This window comes from Eschrichtius robustus, chromosome 12, assembly GCF_028021215.1.
Source record: "Eschrichtius robustus isolate mEscRob2 chromosome 12, mEscRob2.pri, whole genome shotgun sequence".
In the NCBI taxonomy this organism is placed as follows: Eukaryota; Metazoa; Chordata; class Mammalia; order Artiodactyla; family Eschrichtiidae; genus Eschrichtius; species Eschrichtius robustus.
In genome coordinates this window covers 69434218-69454362 of record NC_090835.1, presented here as the reverse complement: position 1 = coordinate 69454362, position 20145 = coordinate 69434218, and the positions used below count along the sequence as shown (strand labels likewise).

The following is a 20145-nucleotide window of genomic DNA, read 5'->3' as shown; positions in this document are numbered from 1 at the left end:
AAGGGGCTGGACAACGATGCGGAGGGTGTGTGGAGCCCGGACATCGAGCAGAGCTTCCAGGAGGCCCTGGCCATCTACCCACCCTGCGGCCGTCGCAAGATCATCCTGTCGGATGAGGGCAAGATGTACGGTGCGTGTGGGGAGGCACAGGGACCCTGGACTGGACTTGGGGAGGCGGTCCAGCCCTCCTCACCCCTCCCCCTGCTCTCTGCCCCCTCACCCAACCGGTTTGGCGAAGTCCTGGAGGCCGCCAGCCCTGAGGGCGGGCGGGTCTGGGCGTGCAAGCCTGTGTGTCTGGATCCTCCTCATAAACAGGCCAGGCTTGCCCCCTCCACCAGAGCGCAGCCCACACGCGACACCACCCCCGCCCCCGACCCCACCCCCGACTGCCCCTCCTCTCCTCGCCCCGGCCAGCCTGGAGGTTTCGGGGTGACTCAGTGGGCCCGGGAAACTGGGTCAATCCGGTGTGTTCCAGGCTGGGCCCAGGAGAGGATCCCTCTCCTGGGAGGACGTGGGGGAGCCTGAGGGGTGAGACCTGGGGTGGGATCCCAGCAGAGAGCAGTGTTTCCCACTGGCGAGTTCCCTCCAGAGAACAGGGGTCGTGGAGAGGGGCCTGCAGAGTGGTGGGAGGCCCACACTGTGACAGGGCTTGCGTGGGGAAGGGCACTGGAGAGACAAGGGGACTCCCTCACTCCTCACACCCCCTCCCAAGTCTGCTGCTCTCCTGGCCCCTCTCTTTGCCACCTTGCCCACCTCCCGCCTCCAGAAGGGAACATCCACCCTGGTCCATCCCTGAGAGGGCTCTCCCAGGGCTGCATTTTTGGGATAACTCAACCCTTTGGGGCCTGACTCCTTGCCAGCTCCCTCCAACCCACCCCGACAGCCTATGGCTGGGTGAGGCAGGCCCTCAGCCTGCCCCCTCCCAGTGTCCAGCACCGTGGCGGGTGCAGGAGGGAGACAGCTGGGCTGCCCCGTGTCCCCTGCCCCACCGCCGTGCCACGCCCACCCCCAGCCCCAGAGCCCCACTCACGGGGCAGGCAGATGTTCCAGGGCGCCTTCCATAGGGTGGGGGCCGCCTGCCCCCACTGCTCCCTCCCAGATGGCTGGGGCAGCCCCACAGGGTATTTTTAGACAGGGCGGAGGGAGTGGGGTGGAGAGGGGCAGGCAGGAAGGGAGGAGCAGTGGGGCCAGTTCTGTCATGGAAGAGGAATTTGGAGAATGCGGTCCTTCTGGGGAGGCTATGGGGTTGGGGGGCAGGGGGCCTGAATTTGGGGGTAAGAAGTATACACGCTGAGGATGCTGACACATGCTTCACCGTGCGTCCCAAGCACCCCCTTTACAGGGCCATGGCCCCTGGATGCCGGCCAGCCTCTGGGCCCCCAGAGGGTCCCTGGTGCTGAGCAGAGCCCCCACCCCAAGTCTGACGGGCTGCACTGGGAGGGACAGACACTAGTAACCAGTGACATGGGGGTGACAGGTTCAAGGACACGGTGACATGCTCAGTGACACATCTTGACCCAGGCTGTCAGTGTAGGAGATGTGTTGGAGACCATCTGGTCCTTCCTGCCCGTTTCACCAGAGAAGGGCAGGGACTTGTCCAGGGTCTCCCGGTGGCAAGGACAGCTAGGACAGGAACCCAGGCCAGAGTTCTTACAGACGCACAGAGGGACGCGTGCCCAGACATCTCTCTCTCTCTCTCTCTCTCTCTCTGTCACACACACGCACACGCACACGCACACACACACACACACACACACACACACACACACACGCGAGCCCTTACCCTCGGAGGTTTGGAGCTGGTGACAGCACGGAGAGGAAGGAAGCACTGCCGGGGGCTGGGATGAGGGGCCCAGCTGTCCTGCAGCCCTTCGGCCACACCTGCCCCTGTCTGTCTCGCAGGGAAACCTGTCAGGCTGCCTGACATTGTTCCACTTCCTGCTCTGCTGCCCCTCCCCCAACAGCAGCCCCCCAGGTCCTGGAGGCGGTGGGGGGAGCTCTGGGTCTTCCCCACCATCCTTCACCCACCCCGCTTGTGCCCCTTAGGTGGGGTGGAGCGAAGAGAGTGGGGAGAGAAAACAAGAGCAGCGTGTGCGGGAGGGGCCTGGTGTATTTCCAGCTGGTGGGGGGGTCTCCAGCCACCAGGGGTCCCCTTTGACCACTCCCCATTTTTTCCTGTCACCCCAATCTAGGCCGAAATGAGTTGATCGCACGGTATATTAAATTGAGGACGGGAAAGACTCGGACAAGGAAACAGGTAAAAGATGATTTACGCTGCGGCCCCTCTGCCCACACACACTCTCTCCCCTGCCTCTGTCAGCCCCTTCCAGGCCGAGCTATCCCATTGCCCTGCCCACCTCCTCAGAGCCACCCCCTCGCCCAGCGCACTTCCCTAGTTCCCTGACCGGGGATCGAACCCATGCCACATGCATTGGGAGTGAGGAGCCTTAACCACTGCACCGCCAGGGAAGTCCCTACTGTCCTTTCTGAGCCCCCTCCCAGACCTTTCATCCAGCGACCACAGATACGCCCCAGTGGGCAACTGTGGCAGCTGCATGTCACTGCCCTGAGTGGCTCACTGACCAGTCAGGGAGACAGACAGTTGGACAGGTGAGGGCAGAGCAGGGCAGCATGGCTGAGATCAGAGCATGTACTGTCAGACAAGCACTGAACCCAGACCAGGGAGGGGAAGGGAGGAGGGAGGGCTAGGAAGGCTTCCTGGAGGAGATGACACTCAAGATGTATTTTTAAGAAGGAAGAGGATTTAGCCAGGCAGGAAAAAGGGAGAGGATTCTTCCAGGCTGAGGAAGTTGACTATACAAATAGTAATTGTAAGCCCATTCAGAGCTGACTTTGTATTAATTTATTTAGTCCTCATAGCAACCTTATGAAGTAGGTACAGTAATTATCTCCATTTTACAGGTGAGAAAACCGAGGCACAGGGAAGTTAAGTAACTTCCTAAGGTCACTCCGCGGGTAGGTGGTGGATCCAGGATTCAACCCACTGGGCAGGAAAGAGCCTTCGGTTAGCAGTGTGGTGTGTGGAGGGAGGGGTGGGAGAAGCTGAGGGCTGTGAGAGATTGAGCTGGAGGCCGGAGGGACAGGTTTCCCTGGGGGCAGCTGGGGGCCATGGAAGGGAATAGATCAGGGAGTGGCGCGTGGCAGCTGTCAAGGCATCTTGTCTCCGGAACACCCGAGGCAGTGGATAGAGAGGACCAGGCCAAGGCAGGAACCTAGGTCAGCAGCGGTGGCCTGGGCAGCGGCAATGGTGAGGGTAGTGGTGATAGGGACGGAAGAAACTGGTGATTTGGGAGACGACTGGGTGGCGGGAGAGAGGCAGGCTCTAGGCAGGGACCTGGAGAACCGAGGCCAGCTCTGGCCCTCAGCCCCCCAAACCTCCCTCTCTGGATGGGGTTTGGGCCTTGCACCCACCCCCGAGATCCTCACTGTCTCAAAGGAAGGTTCTGGGTCCACCCACCCAGTGCGGAAGTAGAAACGCTCCCTCATTGTTCAGGCCTTTATTAACCACTCTCCCTGGGCCAGCTCATGTTGTACAGCATTTATTCACTTAGCAAATCATTGAGCTACTACTATGTTCTCGGCACTAGGGATCCGGCGAGGAACTGGACAGACAAGGGCCCAGTTCCCTGGAGCCTGGGGCCACAGGAGGAATACTGGCTGATCAGCCCCCGGGTTCAAATACCTTGCTCCTATACCTGCGGGGAGGGGATGCCTCATCTCCAGCCTCTGTTCCTCAACCATTCAATAGCCGATATGTAGAACAGAGTGTATTTGTATAAGAATGTACCGCTGCTGTTGCTATTATTATTACTGTAGTTATAAACAGAAAGCCATCCCAGGCACAGGAGGAGGGCACTGTCCCAGCGTGTCCTGCTTCACCCAAAAGACATGTTCGTAGGAATCTGTTTGTCAGAGCTGGAAGGGGCCCAGGGATCTTTAAGCGAGGCCCAGGGAGGGTAGCAGAGCCTCTTAATTCTGGGTCTAGCATCATACCTGCTCCTGGCCAGGTATCCCGAGAAGGCTTGGCTGTACGTTAACATTTTACAAACGAGCTGTCGGCAAGCTCAGGATTTTAAAAACCTCTGGCCTTTGTCATTTTGCAAGGGTGGCACTCCTCTAACTTTATTCTGTAGTAGAACTCTGATGTCTAATATCTCCTTAAAGGGGGTTCCTTCCTATGGTTGTGAGAACAAGGCATGTCTTTATGTGTCGCAAAGAGCAACCCGCTGACATGCAAGGTTTTTTGGTTGTTTTCATTTTACTCTCTGTTGAAAAAAAATGCAGTTTTCATTTTTTTTTTTTACAGCTACATACAGCAGTTAGTAGCAAGTACAATGCCTCCCTATTGAAAACACAGCTAAATATTACATTAAGATTAAGTCCCATGTGACTTTCAGCTGTCACAGAGTTGACCATTTGGAGACAGTCTTCTGGGCTAAGGGTATATTGGTGGTGGCCAAGTGGGCTGTGGAGTCAGGCCACCTGGGTTCATCTGTGTGACCTTGGATAAGTTGCTTAACCTCTCTGTGCTTTGGTTTCATCATCTGTAAACTGGGAATAATATTAGTACCGACTTCTAAGCATTGCTGTAAAGGTCAGAGGAGTGGGTACATGTAAAGTGCTGGGAACAATAGTAGCTGTGCTCGGTAAACGTCAGTTATTGTCATGACGTGAAGTGATCGGGAATCTTGCCAGACATAGGTCTGAATCCTAGGCACCATGAGATGGCATGAGAAGCACCCGCCTAGGTTCTAACCAAGTAGCAGGGGGCTGCCTAGCATCGTGTACATAGTAACTTTTAGTCCATGATTAAAAAGAAAAGAAACTGTTTCTTTATGGAGATAAAAACAACTTGCAAAGAAAGCCAACAGCAATTGCTGATAATGAAAGTGTGAAGCAGCTTAGAGGATCCACCTGTTCCCTCGTGCTTGTTTCATGGGGAAAACAGTGACACTTAGGTTCTCTGAGGCTGTGGGCCAGATCCTTGACAAAGCCAAGGTCTGTTGTGCAAGCCCAGGGCGCACACATCCAGACCGTGACTAGCTCAGGTTTGCCAGGAGAGGGAGGCTTCAGGGAGGAGGAGCTGGAGAAGAAATGCAGTTAAAAGCACATACTGTGTACATAGAGATAGTGTACACTGCCATGTATTAGTCCGAGGAGAAGGAATGTGTACTGGGGGAGGAAGCTGCATGAACAAAGCAGGAGTCAGACCAGGCCAGGTTTCATAGGCCAGCAAGCTGGTGGGTTTCTCGGGAGGACTTAGGCAGTGGTACAGGGGAGACCTTTTGTAAAGGATTTTGGGCTTGATGTATAATCTGGTGGCCAGCAGGAGCATTATGGCCGTGGCTAGCCTCTGTGATGCCAATTAGAAAAAAAAGTGTCTCCTCTGAGGATACCAGTGAGAAAAAGTCACCCCTTTTTGGAAGAATACAAAGATGCTCTTCCTCTGTTTTTTACCAGTCATCTTTTATTGGGTGTTAATTCTCAATTAGGATATGAAAGGATTCAGGGCTGCTGGGCAAAGGTCAGGAATGCAGAGTGTGCCCTTCACACTGAATGCAGAGTGTGCCCTTCACACCGGGACCTCTTCAATGGTACTTGCGTGGCCGCTTGTGTTTGAACTCCTTGTAAGAACAGCGGTAGTTGAAAAGCATGTAAGCTGCCAGCACCATAGAAAGCCCAGCGAAGCTCCCTTTCTTTACACTGACATACTTATTGTAATACTGGTAGTAACCTCTTTGAAATGCTCCAGCAATGCCTTTAGGGGTGAGATCCTGCATCAGTATCCAGCTTGGCAGCTCCCCTATTTTGACATCCAGGAGCTTCTCTTCCTTCAGTGGTATGACTGATGCCATCTTGGATTCCTGGGTCTCTCTTCCTCCACTTTAGATGCAGCTGTGCACCAGGGCACATAGCTTGGCCAGCAGAGCTTGGGCTGGATTTTAGCCCTCACTGGGCCAGGTGCTCTTATGCAGTGAACAATCTGTACAACTGTACATGGTGGTCCTGAAAGCCACGGTAGGCTCTTGATCAAGACAGGGCCAAAAGAGAGCAGAATTGGCAGGGCCAAGGTGTGTCTGCCCACAGGGGCCCCACGGTTGCCCCTCTTACATTTGGTCCCAGAGATGAGGGCTGGGATGCTCCTTGCCCGTGGCTACCCTGTGCTATGCCTCCTCACTGTCTGTGTTTTCCTCTCTGGCTGGGCGCGGGGCGGCCCCTAGGTGTCCAGCCATATACAGGTTCTAGCTCGGAAGAAGGTGCGGGAGTACCAGGTTGGCATCAAGGTACGTTGGGCGCCTGACTGGGGCCTCCAGCCCTTCCTTGGCCTCTCACTCACGGCGCCTCTACCACTTTCTCTGCACAGCTCAGGCCTCTGCCTTGGCTGGCTCTCTGGCCCCACTGTGCCTCTCTTCTGGCTGAAACTCTGTTCTTGCCTCTCTGTTCTTTCTGTTCTTTTTCTCTTTCTCTCTCTCTCTCTCTCTCTACAGGTCTCTAGCCACTTGCAGGTTCTAGCCAGGCGGAAATCTCGGGAGATTCAGTCCAAGCTGAAGGTATGGGGTCCCCTGCCACTTGGCCTGGCCCTGCCCAGGCCTGATGCTGCTCTCTGACCCCAGCCTGGGACAGGGAGGAGCTCCCTGAGGAGCTGTGGGGGGCAGCAGGGGGGTCTCAGAAAGACAAGCAGCAGAAGAAGCCCATTTGCCACTTCAGACTACACAGGGCCAGAGCCCCTGGAGAGTAAGCAGGAACCCAAGGGGACAGTCAGCCCTACAGCGAGGGAGAGGAAGACCACCTGGGGGCCACTAAGGCCCACCTCTCTTCTTCTCCATTTTCCTTTTCTCCTTCCTCCTAACTGCTGCTTGCTAATTGCATGGGGACTCCAGGTGGGCAGGGAGGAGACACTGGTGGGGACTGGCGGGCATGGCCATTCCTTGTCTTGGACGCTCAATCCTGGCTGCTCTGTGGCTGAGGATCTCCGAGCCTTGGGTTCATGGCCCCGGCCCAGGTCAAGGCCCCTGTAGGCTGCATCTTCTTCTCCCTGCCCACAACTGCCCAGCAGACTGGGCCTCCCGCCCCAGTCCCCACACCTATAGCACAGTACACGTGGACAGACCCAAGGGGCCTCAGCTTGGTCCACCATCTAGATCTCCAGCCCCTCCGCCCTCATCCTACCCTTTCCAGGGCACGCACTCCCTCTAGGTGGCAGTGGGGCTGGGGGAGGGTCCACAGCTACCTCTGAGCTTCCCTGCACTCCTCAGGAACTGAGAGCCAGGTGGGCATTGAGAGGAGGATGGTGAAATGACATGTCCCCCCACCCCATCTGGCCCTCCTCTGTGTCTCTTCTAATCCATTCTCCTTCTCTTCCACAGGCCATGAACCTGGTAAGTAGCACTGCCCCTCCCCAGGGGGTGGGGGGCAATGGAGGGGAGAGCACCTAATATAGGATTTTCAAATTATGGATTGTGAAATCAATGTAATAGGCTTGCAAACAGAATTTTTTAAAAAATGCATTATAGGGACTTCCCTCATGGTCCAGTGGTAAAGAATCTGCCTTACAATGCAGGGGACATGGGTTCGATCCATGGTCAGGGAACTAAGATCCCACATGCCACGGGGCAACTAAGCCCACGCGCCACAACTACTGAGCTCGCACGCCTCAACTAGAGAGCCCGCGTGCCACAAATTACAGAGCCCGCGCCCTCTGGAGCCCGCACATCACAACTACAGAGCGCACACGCTCTGGAGCCCATGCACCACAACTAAAGAAGAGAAAACCCGCGCGCCACAACTAGAGAGAAGCCTGTGTGCCGCAACTAAAGACCTGACGCGGCCAAAAATAAATAAATAATAAATCTTTTAAGAAATGGATTATAGTGGTTCTCAAACTTTCACATGCATGAGAATCACCTGGAGGGCTTACGAAGCCAGATTTCTCGGCCTCACCCTCAGAGTTTCAGATTCAGTAGGTCTGGGCTAGGGCCTGAGAATTTGATTTCTAACAAGCTTTCAGGTGATGCTGGTGCTGCTGGTCCGTGGACCATACTTTGAGAACCACTGATGCAACAGAAAATATGAGAGTGCGTGACACACAAAATAAGCAAAATAAGGAGAACTGTTTTGGCTTATACTGGGTTATGGAGTAAAACAATTTCTTATTGTGGATTGTGATCAGAGGGGTGATGTACACAGGAGACGGCCTGGGGGGAGGCCCCTGAGGCAAGCCCCTGTCTTGTCTCTGGCCTGGCCTGGGGCTCACAAGCCTCCTCCCCTCCTCAGGACCAGGTCTCCAAGGACAAAGCCCTCCAGAGCATGGCGTCCATGTCCTCTGCCCAGATTGTCTCAGCCAGCGTCCTACAGAACAAGTTCAGCCCACCCTCCCCTCTGCCCCAGGCCGTCTTCTCCACTTCCTCTCGGGTACAGGAGCCCTGGGAAGTGGGACTGGGGTGAGGGAGTGCCTTTAGGGTGGGCCGGGGTGGGGGTCCTGGATACTGAGAGGCCCTGGGCTTCTTCCCATCTCTGCAGTTCTGGAGCAGCCCCCCTCTCCTGGGACAGCAGCCTGGACCCTCTCAGGAGTGAGTATGGTGGCACTTCCTTCCCACACCCTCTTCTTTCCCCTGGCAGCCACGCTGGACTTCCCCTCCTATCTGGGTTCCAGCAGCAGCTGAGCAAAGTCTTCGTTCAAAAATAGAGGGTTGGAGAGTGCCAGTTAAGAGAGCTAATGCATCTGTCTGTTCATTCATGTGTTTGTTCATTCATCAACCACTTGTCATCCATCTTACAATTATTTTTCACTCAGTTAATCTCTGAGTCAGTCTTTCATTCAACAAGTCAGGTAGTCAAGTATTCTTAGCTCCTTCAACCCTTAGATGACTTTCTTCCTAAGGCACGCCCTCAGTTTAATGAACAGCTCTGCAGGGTGGGTTTGAAATGCTGCGTTAAATGTGCACATCAGTTGTGAGATGCAGCCAGACTTCATAAAGTTAAAACGTGAAGAAAACAAAAAGCTTGTGAGTTAGCTGGTCAGCATGCATTTCTGGGCCTCCACAGGAAGGCTTGGTGGCTTCCTATGTGGGGTCCCAGATGAGACCCACGTGACTGGGCCAGGCGGAAGGTGGGGAAGGGGGTGACTCTCTAACCAGCCCATGCTCCTGTCTGCAGCATCAAGCCCTTTGCACAGCCAGCCTACCCTGTCCAGCCACCCCTGCCACCGACGCTCAGCAGTAAGTTCCCTGCACAAGGTAGCCACCACCTCTCCCTCCCTCAGCAGCTGCACCTCCGCTCAGAAGAGCTGGGGCCAGACTCGTGTGTGTGCACATGTGCGTGTGTGCGTGTGTGTGTGAGTGCGTGTGTGCGCGCGCGCGCCGGCTGGGAGGGAGGAGTGGCTGGCATCTGTAGGGGATTGGGACAGGCCAGGAATAGCCCCCTTACCTTTCACAATGTTGCTTCCAGAACTCTGCTACAAGTACACACCACTAAAGGTGTTAAATTGATATGTGTATGTATATATAATTCCTTCAAGGGAAATACACCAAAATCTTCAGAGTTTTACTTTCGCTAGGCGTTAAGATTCTGGGTAATTTTTATTTTTACGTTTTTCACTTGTCTATATTTTCTGTTTGGACACACATTAGTAGTGACATGAGGGAAAATCCACTGATATACACTATTAGGGCCACCATACACGGTGCTGCAGGCTGTGCACTGCACAAGGACACCTGGCAGGGGAGTCAAAATCCAGGCCGTGTTCCCGTCCAAAAGGGGCACCATTCTCCAGCTCGCACACAGGCTCTGTGCGGGGGTGGGGGGCGGCTCTGTGTGTAGCCGCACACCCGCCCGTGCAGACGAGGGTCCGTCTCCTCCTCCCAGGTTATGAGCCCCTGGCCCCGCTCCCCTCAGCTGCTGCCTCTGTGCCCGTGTGGCAGGACCGCACCATCGCCTCCTCCCGGCTGCGGCTCCTCGAATATTCCGCCTTCATGGAGGTGCAGCGCGACCCTGACACGGTAACGTAGGGGGTGGGGCAGGGGATGTGCGGTCCAGGGTCACGGGGTTGGGAGGCCATAGGCCAGGTCTGTTCCCTTGCAGCCCCCCGCTCCCCCTGGGCCTGCACACTCTCGAGCTCTCCTGACCCTGTACTGGGCCCTCCCCACAGTACAGCAAACACCTGTTTGTGCACATCGGCCAGACGAACCCTGCCTTCTCAGACCCGCCCTTGGAGGCGGTGGATGTGCGTCAGATCTACGACAAGTTTCCCGAGAAGAAGGGTGGCCTGAAGGAGCTCTATGAGAAGGGGCCCCCTAACGCCTTCTTCCTCGTCAAGTTCTGGGTGAGCTGCCCTGGTCCTTCTATGCTCCCAAGGGTCCCCCCACATGTGCGGTGCACCCAGGCCTACCCTACCGACCCCCTCTCCCCGGGCCTGTGGGCACTGTGCCGGCTATGCCCCCAGCCCCAGGGCGGGACGCCTCCCTGGGCCTCGCGCAGCACCTTAGGCCGCCCCGCCCCCTCCTCCAGGCCGACCTCAACAGCACCATCCAGGAGGGCCCGGGCGCTTTCTATGGGGTCAGCTCCCAGTACAGCTCGGCCGACAGCATGACTATCAGCGTCTCCACCAAGGTGTGCTCCTTTGGCAAGCAGGTGGTGGAGAAGGTGGAGGTGAGTGGGGGCCCGGGGGGCGGGGCGGGGGGCGGGCCAGCCGAGCGACGCCTGACCCCAGCTTCCGCAGACCGAGTACGCCAGGCTGGAGAATGGGCGCTTCGTGTACCGCATCCACCGCTCGCCCATGTGCGAGTACATGATCAACTTCATCCACAAGCTCAAGCACCTGCCCGAAAAGTATATGATGAACAGCGTCCTGGAGAACTTCACCATCCTGCAGGTGTGGAGGTGGCGGGGGGGAGAGGGCGGCATGGGGGTCATGGGAGCACCCCAGGCACAGGGGCCTCGAAGCAGGGGTGGCCAGACCCATTCCTCAGAGGAGGAGACCGAGCCCCAGAAAGGAGAAGGCTCTGCTCAGCCCGCACGCCCCATGGCCCTGTGCCGCCTGACCTCCCGCATCTTCCTACCCGGCCCCCAGGTGGTCACGAGCCGGGACTCCCAGGAGACCTTGCTCGTCATTGCTTTCGTCTTTGAAGTCTCCACCAGTGAGCACGGGGCCCAGCACCACGTCTACAAACTTGTCAAAGACTAGGGTGCCCTCCGCCCCCACCACCGCAATCCAGGACGAGCATCTTCTCCACACACCTGCCTGGCACCCCTAGGGGTCCAGGACTGAGGACTCATCCACCCGCCAGGCCTCAGGCCCAGGACCCAGGAGGCCTCCCCATCTACCCTGCACACACACTCCCTGCCACTGTTCTGCGCTTTAACTGAGGGAGAAGAGAGGAGGGCTCAGCGGCGGTGACGCGGACCACCGTACCCAGCTCTGCCCAGCCTCGAAAGACTGGGAGGACACCTTCGAGCTCAGGCACGCGTGGCCGCTGGCCCCTCGGGACTGTGACGGGCGGGTGAGGGCAGAATGGAGACCAAGGGAACCGGAGTGCGGAGGCCCCAGAAGGGGAGTGTCGAGTTGGGGTCAAGTTGAGAAGAAGAGAGGAGCCCACACTTTCTGTGCGCCTGCTGTGTGCCAGGCCTCGTGCAGGCCCCCAAGTGCCTTGTGCCATCCTCAGACCCTGCAGGGCAAGCGTGGGACTCGGTATCTCAGTGGAGGGACCTGTGGGAGGGGTGGGCGGAGTTGGAGTCCTCGCCCGGCGCTGCCTGTCTCCTAGAGCCCAGGTTTATGCTACCTCCCTGGAGTGGGGGCAGGTCTGCACTGAGAGGCCAGCTGGCTGGATTGGGGGCCCGAACAGACCACCTCCTTCCAGAGCACGGGGGGCTCCTGTGCGGCCCTCAGAGCTGCCTGACCTGGGTCCGGTCCCGAGCCATCCAGCAGCCTCCCGATGTGCGAAGGCTTCCAGGGGCAGGCCCGGGCCCGAAGCAGGCTGGAGGGTCAGGTGGAAGGACGGAGTCCAAGCCCCAGCCCCTGGGCAGGCCACTGGCCCAGGGACAAGGGGTAGCGGAAGAGTTTGGCATTTTCTCTTGCCTAAGACTTGCGTCTGGTGGTGAACCCTCGGGGGGCACCTGTCCCTTCTGTCTTCCCCACGTCAGTCTCTCTGGCCTGGAGCAGCTCCCCACACCCAGTCCTGGGACTGAAGGTTAACCCTTCCCGGGCAGCCCCTTGTCAACACCCAGGCTCCTCCGCCCCCAGCCCCGTCCTCCCGCTGCCTGTGGGTATTTATGAGTTTCGTATGAAGTACTGTGCCCCTTCCTCCCCGCGCCCGGCCGCCCCTGAGCTTCCTGAAGGTCCTCACAGTTTGCATATCGCTCAGGCCACCTCCAAACCCAACCTAGGTTTTATAATGTATATTATATATTTGTTGTGTATTTTTTAAATCCAGCTGTGATGGGTTATATCATAAATGTGGCGCAAGGCTGGCGCAGGGGCCCTCAAGGCCCAGCTCCTGCTTAAAAAAAAAAAATTAAAGTTATTTGTTTGTGGGTTAGTCTTGTGACCAGTTGTGTGCCAGACCTCTGGGTTTGGACAGCTTCGGGCGGGCACTCCTCGTGGGTCAGGTCCTGGTGTGTCACCCCACCCCACCCCGTCTCTGCTGGGGGGCCCCAAGCGCTACCCCCACTCAAAATAGACAGGATTTGGGAATTCCCTGGTGGTCCAGTGGTTAGGACTCCGCGCTTTCACTGCCGAGGGCCCGGGTTGGATCCCTGGTTGGGGAACTAAGATCCCGTAAGCCGAGCAGCACGGCCAAAAAAAAGAAAATAGGATTCAAGGGTCTTGTGAAAGCTTTGCCAACTCCAACCTTTCTCCCACCCCTCCTGCCATGAGTTGAGCACTGAAGTGTGGCCAGCACTGGCCTGAGCCTTATGTTGCCTTGTCTCTTTAAGTGAAGTGACTTGCCCCAGGTGACTTCAATACTGAGATGGGCCCCCTGTTAAATCCCCACAGTCCACAGTGGCTACTACTGGTTCTCACCGCCCCATCCTCACTCCACACATGAGGAAAGAGCCTCAAGGAGGTGAGTGCTCCCAAAGTGGATGGCTGCTAGCGGGGGCAGGGCGGGGCGGGGCAGGGGGCGGGGGAAGCTGGACCCCAACCTGCCCCTGTCTGCCTGGGAAAACCTCTCCCCTCTGAGCTGTCCTGTGCTCACACAGCCGGGACCACAGAGTAGAGAGTGGGGGACAGTGTCCTCAGTGGACATGGGTTGTTTATCAGAAATTCAAATTTAACTGGCCATCCTGTATTTTCATTTGCTGAATCTGGCAACCCTACTCTAGAATCTTGTCTTCTAGATCATTCTGGTCCAACCTCCAATTTTGCAGATGGGGAAACAGAAGAGGTTAAATGCTCTTCTCACTCAGCTGTCAGTGGTAACACCAGGATTTGAACCTGGTCTTCTGACTTTAAGCTCAGGCACTTGGTATACTATTAAATAATCAGGCGGCCTTTTGTCTTGGTCCACTGCATTGGAGGGACCCAAGACTGTTGCTTGCAGGATGGGGAGCGTGCCTGGAGCCCCAACCAGGTGGGAGGGGGTCCTGGAGATAGAAATGGTTTATGAAAGACCCACCATGTGCTAGGCCTAGGGCTGGATGCAAAATCCAGTCTCTACTAATAGGTGATTGTATCTGTTGGGTGCTTGAAATCATCATCACGTGGGTTGCCTTCATGCTCCTGGAGTAAACAGCCTCCAGGTGATTTCTATTAGAATAATGTAGGTCTCAGGCAGAAATATCAAGAAGTGAAATATGGCTGGCCTCCTCACTTGCCACCCCCCACCCCCATATACCAATGTAACAGATACAGGGGCACAGGGGCGGGTGATAACTACATAGTTTTGAGGTCTCAAAATAGGGAAGGAACCAGGATAAGAAGGTGGGTCCTGTGAGCCCAAAGCTCAGGGCTCTCTCCTGGAAGGGGCTCTCCCTGACCAGGGTTCTGTGGAAAGCTGTAAGAAAAGGCCAAGAAAGCAGGGGCCCAAAGAAGAGGCCGGTAGTTAGTTCTCTTTCCTGCCCCTCTTGTTTCTGATGTCCCTAGGGAAGATGGAGGCGGGCCATCATTTTGCCAATTCCACGGTCAAAGCCTGAGCAGTCCTGGGGTTTCATGGGGGCTCCTTATTTCCTTCTAGTACAAATGCTGGAGAACTGGGGCTTCCCAGATATCTGAACCCTGAATTCTAACTCAGATGCACACTAAGCTTTAGTCTAAAGTCTAAAATCATCTTAGAGGCTGGGGTTTAAGATAGCTCAACCCTCATTTATAATCGAATCAGTCTGCCACCACACGTGTTCTCCGTTGTTTGCTTTGCTTTCCCATTCTGCCTCCTGCTTTTTCCTTTCGTCTCTATCATGGCCACGGGCCTCTGGAGCGCAGGCACCACGGCTCTAAACAGCTTCTGGGCAGGCCAGCAGAAGGTAGTGAGTCATATTGGTTTAATAGAGTTGTTAGTTTTTAAGTACTCCTACCCCAATACATAAGGCATAGATTTATAAAGTGGAGTGGGTTTAATTTTTAAATTCAGGTGATGCAAATCAATAACCCAGTAAGACTCAAGTTCCCAAGTATTTCTAAAACATTCCCATAGTTTCCAAAACTATTTTTAAGGATTTCAATCCTTGGCTTTTTTCAAACAGGAGGGTGTGACTGATTCTGAAGGCACCTTGTTCTCCCCACTCATCACCATTAATGAGATAGATGACCTTGGGATGGCCTCCATTCAATCTGTCCTAAACCCAACCAAGGCAGACAAGCAGGGACTTGTGTGCCAGCCCTGGTACACACGTGTATGCAACTATACCTAACTGCCATTTTACAACTGCTGTTTAACTGAGTACTAAGTGCCTGGCACTGTGCAAAGCACGTCATGCTTTTAGTAGGTACCATCATCAGCTGCACTTTCAGATGAGTTTTCTGGAAGTTAAGAGGCTGGCTCAGCAGGCTCCCACAGCTCCTGAGTGGCAGAGCTGGGATTCACTCAGGCCCTGGGGGTGCCTCAGCCCACAGGCAACCACCTGGCTGGTCTTCTTGCACCCAAGAAATTGTATGCAGTGTCATGGGAACCTCCTCTGTGAAACCCTTGCTCCACCGTGACGCTGCTCATTGATAGCACAGCTGCTGGTGCAAACAATTGTCTTTCTGGCTTCTAGAAGTGGTTTGCTTTTATCTCACAGGGCTTGTGATCATTATGGCTCTCAGGGTTGGCCACCAAATGTGCACTGGGGCCCACCTTAGCAAGCATGTGAGGCCTGCTTGTTTGCCTTCACCTAATGGTTCTCACGTCTTTTATTTTCTCTTGCTGTACTCAGCTTTGTAAGACAGGATATAAAATGTACTCACTTGTCAATTACTTTTTATATTATATTCCTCTAGTCATCAAATCACAAGTTTTCCTGCCTTATTTGATGTGTTGCCTTTCTGATTACAAAAATCATAGAACTTCAGAAAATCCCCTAAATCACATAACTCCCAGCTTTGAATGTGGTCAACATCAGTATGTAAGCTTCCAATCACTTTAACTAGGCATAAAGTTTTTTCCTTTCAGTAAAATTGGATCCTAACGTTTCACAGCCAGCTTTTCCCCCTCCTTACCTATTGGGAACATTGTTCAACAAGCCTAGGTATTTCATTACTCCTAACTGTGGTTATATTACCAGAGGAGCAAGTTAGGCCTATCACCTCGAGAACCAAAATTCTCTGCTCATCACAAGATTAGCTATTTTACCTGCAGTTATAACTTGAAGGCCAAAATGACAAATCTTTTGGTGAATACCTTGTGCTCTTCACCGTTCAAATACAGATAAAGCTTGTTTTGAGAAGGTGCAGCATTTTTATTTATGCTTTAATTAGCCTTTCAGCTCTAGTTCCTTTATTTACCAAAGTTAAATGAGGCAGATTAAAGTCAAAGGTTAGGGACTTCCCTGGTGGTTCAGTGGCTAAGACTCTGCACTCCCAATGCAGGGGGACCAGGTTGGATCCCTGGTCAGGCAACTAGATTCCTCATACCACAACTAAGAGCTCCATGCTACAACTAAAGATCCAGCGTACAGCAACTAAGACCCGGCACAGCCAAATAAATATTTTAAAAAATAAAGTCAAAGGTTAAATCACAGGTATTTCCCACCACACCAGAGCCACCTTTCCAGTGCTGGGTGCTGGAGGCAAGAACTGCAACAGGAAGTTCCTCAGGCCAGGGAGGGGGCCTAGAAGTTTCCACAGGCAGATTCCACCCATTTGCCAAATTCCCCTAGACAACAGGGACCCTAGATCAGAGTATCATCAGGTTTTCTAATTTTTCTTCCTAAATATCTTACTTAGTAAATCACTACCCCCCAACGTAAGGGTACTCAATTTGTGGGTCAAGAAAGCAAATACTAGACCAGCTTCTCAGGGTATGTGGACCACTCTAGTTAGAAGCATCTAGGAAGCCAATCCCAGGCTCACCAAACCCCAATCTCCATTTGTTAACTACCTGGGGATTCCTACAGACCAAGACCCCAAATGATTTCAAGGGATCAAAAAGCCCTCCAAACAAAAAGCCCATGTTAAGAACTGCTGGCATATAGGCCACAGGTTAAACATGCTGCCAAGGAAGGGCCAAGTCAGTGTCCTCAATGTGAAGGTTCTAACCCCCCCTTTCCACTAGTAACAAGCAGCAGCAGTACAGGCTGGGGTAATGGCCCCGATCTGCTCTTCTCAGGGCTATTTGGAAAAACTTCAGCCCTGATTAGCAGCCCTATTAGTATCCAGGAGATCTGAATAAGACTCCATGCTTTTGAGGGCAGAAAGAATGCCCTGCCTTGTTTGCAGTAAATGACTACCCATCACTGGCTCATCGGTGCAGTGCAAGGTCAGCTCACAACGCACCCCCCCCCTTCCCGAAGCCACAGGAGACGGCGGTAATGGTGGGAGTATTGTTTATTAAGCTGTGCCTTAGTACAGGCGCTGGGGCTTGCCCATGGTGCTCTTAATGTACAAAGCCCGAACGTTCTGCCAATTTTTCTTGAGCAACGACACCAGGAAGTTGACAGCTAAGTGGATGTTGTACACAAGCTCATCATCTGTCATTTTCACGTGGCCAACAGCCACTGCCAGACACAGCACCTGTGGGGAGAGGAAGGTCAAATCAGGTTGGTGGCTAGATTCAAGAGAATGTGGAGAGTGGGCCCATCTACAAGCCAGATGGCCCATCCCTATGACCTCCAGTGACCTAATGAGCAGTGCTCTGGCCCCAGACCAAGACCAGAGTTATATGAAAAGCTTCAATCCTGTTAGGTGACTGTCACAAGTCCTAAGTATCCACAGAAATGCAAACCAGAGCTCCCCCTTGGAGAACGTGGGTCAACTTCACCACTGTTCAGCCTATGCAACCGGCTAGACCTTCTCACCTTCTTCATCTGGAACTTGATTGTGGACTTCACTTCATCAACTTTGGCCACCATGTTCTCATTGTGGGTCAGCAAGGAAGGGAACTTGCCGGCCTTATTCAGGCCTGGGCCCAGGATTCGTGGGATCTGCTTGATCAGAGACTCTGAAGCCAAAAAGGCATCATACTTCTTGGCTGGTAAAGGGAGGAAGCCGTTAGGACCTGGCCCCTGAAGACACCTCTAAACAAGGCTATGAGACAACCGCAGAAGTGGCCTCTAACCAGCACTCTACCCCTTCCCCAGCTACCGAGTCTTTTTAATCCTCTCCCCGTTCCAGTATTATCTCCATCCTCTGGACTTTTACTGGCCCAACATTCACATGAAACCCGGTAGCAGGAGTCCAGGCTGACTCACAACCCATCTTGCAATGGAAAATGCTCACGCTAGTTAAGACTGCCTGGTTTCAAATCCTGCCTTTTTAGCTACACGACAACTGGGGAACCTATTTATCTGTAAAATGCTCAAATCACATAACCTAAAGGTTAAAATGAAATAGTGGGAGCTTTAAGTAGAAATTTCAATTCAGAATGTACCAACACCTGACCTATCAATGTGACAGTTCTCGCTTGCTTAGAAAAGAACCACTGCCTGGCCTTCTTCCCTTATTAAATCCAGTCCTCAAAGCAAAACAGAATTTTCACGTGGCTAAAAAATACCACTCAAGTTAACCAACCACAGCAGATCCTTTCTGTCATGACTCTACCCCATCATCACTTTAAAATCCAAATGGCAGAAATACCCCTGTTCTACCACTCCAGTGAGAACTGCCTCCACCCTACCCCGCATACAAAACCACACCATGGTGGGTGGGCGGGTAAGAACCACACCAGGCACACTCACCCAGCTTCTTGACCAGTTTCTTATTCTTGTTGAGTTTCTTCAGAGCCTCGATGTCCATGTGGGGGATATCCACAGCCTTGGCCTCATCACAATGCTGCTGGTCCCCCAGAACACACACGGAAAACTTGGGGCGGGGAGTGGACTTAAGCCTGCATTTTGGGGGACAGTATAGGTCACACCCAGCCCTGGGTCCCAAGTGCAGGTGAAGGGGTCTGGGACCGCTGCAGCACTGAGCCTTACCCAGAGCGTCCGCATTCACCAACAGCTAGTCTGGCTTCTCAAACTAGCCGGCGGGCTCAGCCAAGGCCTCCCCACGCCTCCCCTCTTGTTTTAAGACCCAGGGTGGGGGTCCGTCCAGCCACGCCTGCCCGGAGCAGGGGGTCTGAACTACCCGGGCACTTCAGTGCCGCACGTGCCTGGCCGCCTCGGGCTCAACAAGAGCCTGAAGGGAGGAGACAGGCATGGGGACACTGAGGGCTGGGTGGGATTAGAACGGTGCCAACCTGACGGTGCCCGAGAAGCGTTTGTCCTTCTGAGGGTCATAGTTCTTCAGGCTTATCTGAAGCTCCACCGTCTCCAAAAACCTTAAAAAAGCGTAACAAAGTTAACGGACCTTCCGCGGCTTCCCAAAGCAGCCCTCCGTAGAAGTCCGCGCTTACTTCCGGCGCTTGCGCTGGTTCCCGTGCAGGACTTCCCGCACCGCCTCGTAGAGGGTGTCTCGGGAGACTTTGCTGCTGTAAGAAGGAAGCAAGACGAGCGCTCAGAACCAGCGAGCAGTGGACCAATCCGTTGGGGTGTCAGAAGGCTCAGGCTCGGGGATGGTCCACGGAATACTCCCCGGGAATTCCGGACGCCAAGTGGAGCAATCTGGACCAGATGCTAAACCCCGGAGAAGAGGGGCCCTACTGGCGGCCGGCCTTGGCACGCGAACTTCAACGCCAGGCCCGTAGGCCGAAGCCTGGCAAAAATGCCCCGCGGCGAAGCATAGGCAAGGACCCCCGATTCCGCCCGTAGTGTCTCCCTCCCCACGGGGGCACCCGGAGGCGCGGATGAGTGCGGATAGCACTCGAAGCGCCACTAACCTCATAGTCCCTGGCGCCGCGAGAACCGGAAAAGAGACAACTTCAGTTCGCGCATGCGCTCAAATAGGACCTGGTTATCGCGAGAGACGCCTTGTTCCCGCGGCTTTCCGCTTAAGAGCAGTCGGGTCGCTCAGTGCCCGGGGGTGGGAGGGGTGGCGCCGCGGCCGCCGCGTGTTGCACCGCTAGACCTGCGCGGAGACCACCTGAGCTGCGGCGGTCTCGGGCGCCCGTTGCCACCAGCTGCTGCCCCAGGCCCTTAGGGAAGAGGCTGGGCCCAGGCCGGTGAGCTGCAGTAGTCACACCCGTGGGTGCCGCCCCGTGCCGGCCGCTGAGAGCGTGCAATTCCGACATGTTTGTCCCTTAAACCTCCTGCGCCGCTTCCTCCTGACCTTAGCACCTGCTTCACTTCTCAAAATCAGGCTTTGCTCCTGACCTCTCTCCCTCATCATCTGGTTCTAACGGGGGCTCACGGCTTCTGAGGAAGTTGTGGGAAGGGAAATGTCGAGTTCTCTTCCTGGCGCCTCAGAGCCTGCGGTGGGGAGGAGCGGGTAAGGTTCTGTGATGAACTTTCACCTGATAGTTGACTCAGTAACATCTACAGGATAAGCATCTTTTTGTTTGTTTTAATATTTATTTTGGCTGCGCTGGATCTTCGTTGTGGCATGTTTAGTTGCAGCATGTGTGATCTTATTTGCGGCATGCGAACTCTTAGCTGCAGCATGCATGTGGGGTCTAG

General features: G+C 54.6%; 2 protein-coding genes and 1 pseudogene across 3 annotated transcripts; 1 reads left to right on the top strand and 2 right to left on the bottom strand.

Annotated features, from left to right (window-relative positions):
• Window positions 1–24: 24 nt before the first annotated feature.
• Window positions 25–12554, top strand: TEAD3 (TEA domain transcription factor 3). 2 transcript variants are annotated; one of them, XM_068557421.1, is made up of 12 exons: window positions 25–130; window positions 2193–2257; window positions 6243–6305; window positions 7389–7400; window positions 8296–8433; window positions 8542–8591; window positions 9178–9239; window positions 9886–10019; window positions 10169–10342; window positions 10528–10668; window positions 10739–10891; window positions 11090–12554. In XM_068557421.1, exons 1-12 carry the CDS (start codon window positions 124–126, stop codon window positions 11201–11203), a joined length of 1113 nt encoding a protein of 370 aa, XP_068413522.1. In that variant the 5' UTR covers window positions 25–123; the 3' UTR covers window positions 11204–12554. The 2 variants fall into 2 exon arrangements, with proteins under 2 accessions (XP_068413522.1, XP_068413523.1); XM_068557422.1 differs by lacking the exon at window positions 6243–6305.
• Window positions 5610–5876, bottom strand: LOC137773056 (ATP synthase subunit f, mitochondrial pseudogene; annotated as a pseudogene).
• Window positions 12555–16960: 4406 nt separating the features above from the next.
• RPL10A (ribosomal protein L10a) lies at window positions 16961–19494 on the bottom strand. The gene is made up of 6 exons (XM_068557416.1): window positions 19410–19494; window positions 18987–19061; window positions 18831–18911; window positions 18328–18476; window positions 17449–17621; window positions 16961–17164 (listed from the first exon to the last, which is right to left on the bottom strand). Exons 1-6 carry the CDS (start codon window positions 19412–19414, stop codon window positions 16994–16996), a joined length of 654 nt encoding a protein of 217 aa, XP_068413517.1. The 5' UTR covers window positions 19415–19494; the 3' UTR covers window positions 16961–16993.
• Window positions 19495–20145: the final 651 nt, after the last annotated feature.

What these genes read in the sequence shown, in the direction of transcription:
- RPL10A (XM_068557416.1), bottom strand. An exon ending in CGCTTCTCGGGCACCGTCAG is followed by an intron (nt 18,477 to 18,830) that starts GTTGGCACCGTT and finishes CCCAAAATGCAG; the next exon opens with GCTTAAGTCCACTCCCCGCC. An exon ending in TCAAGTTCCAGATGAAGAAG is followed by an intron (nt 17,165 to 17,448) that starts GTGAGAAGGTCT and finishes CTCTCCCCACAG; the next exon opens with GTGCTGTGTCTGGCAGTGGC.
- TEAD3 (XM_068557421.1), top strand. An exon ending in TGCAGCGCGACCCTGACACG is followed by an intron (nt 10,020 to 10,168) that starts GTAACGTAGGGG and finishes CCCTCCCCACAG; the next exon opens with TACAGCAAACACCTGTTTGT. An exon ending in AGGTGGTGGAGAAGGTGGAG is followed by an intron (nt 10,669 to 10,738) that starts GTGAGTGGGGGC and finishes CAGCTTCCGCAG; the next exon opens with ACCGAGTACGCCAGGCTGGA.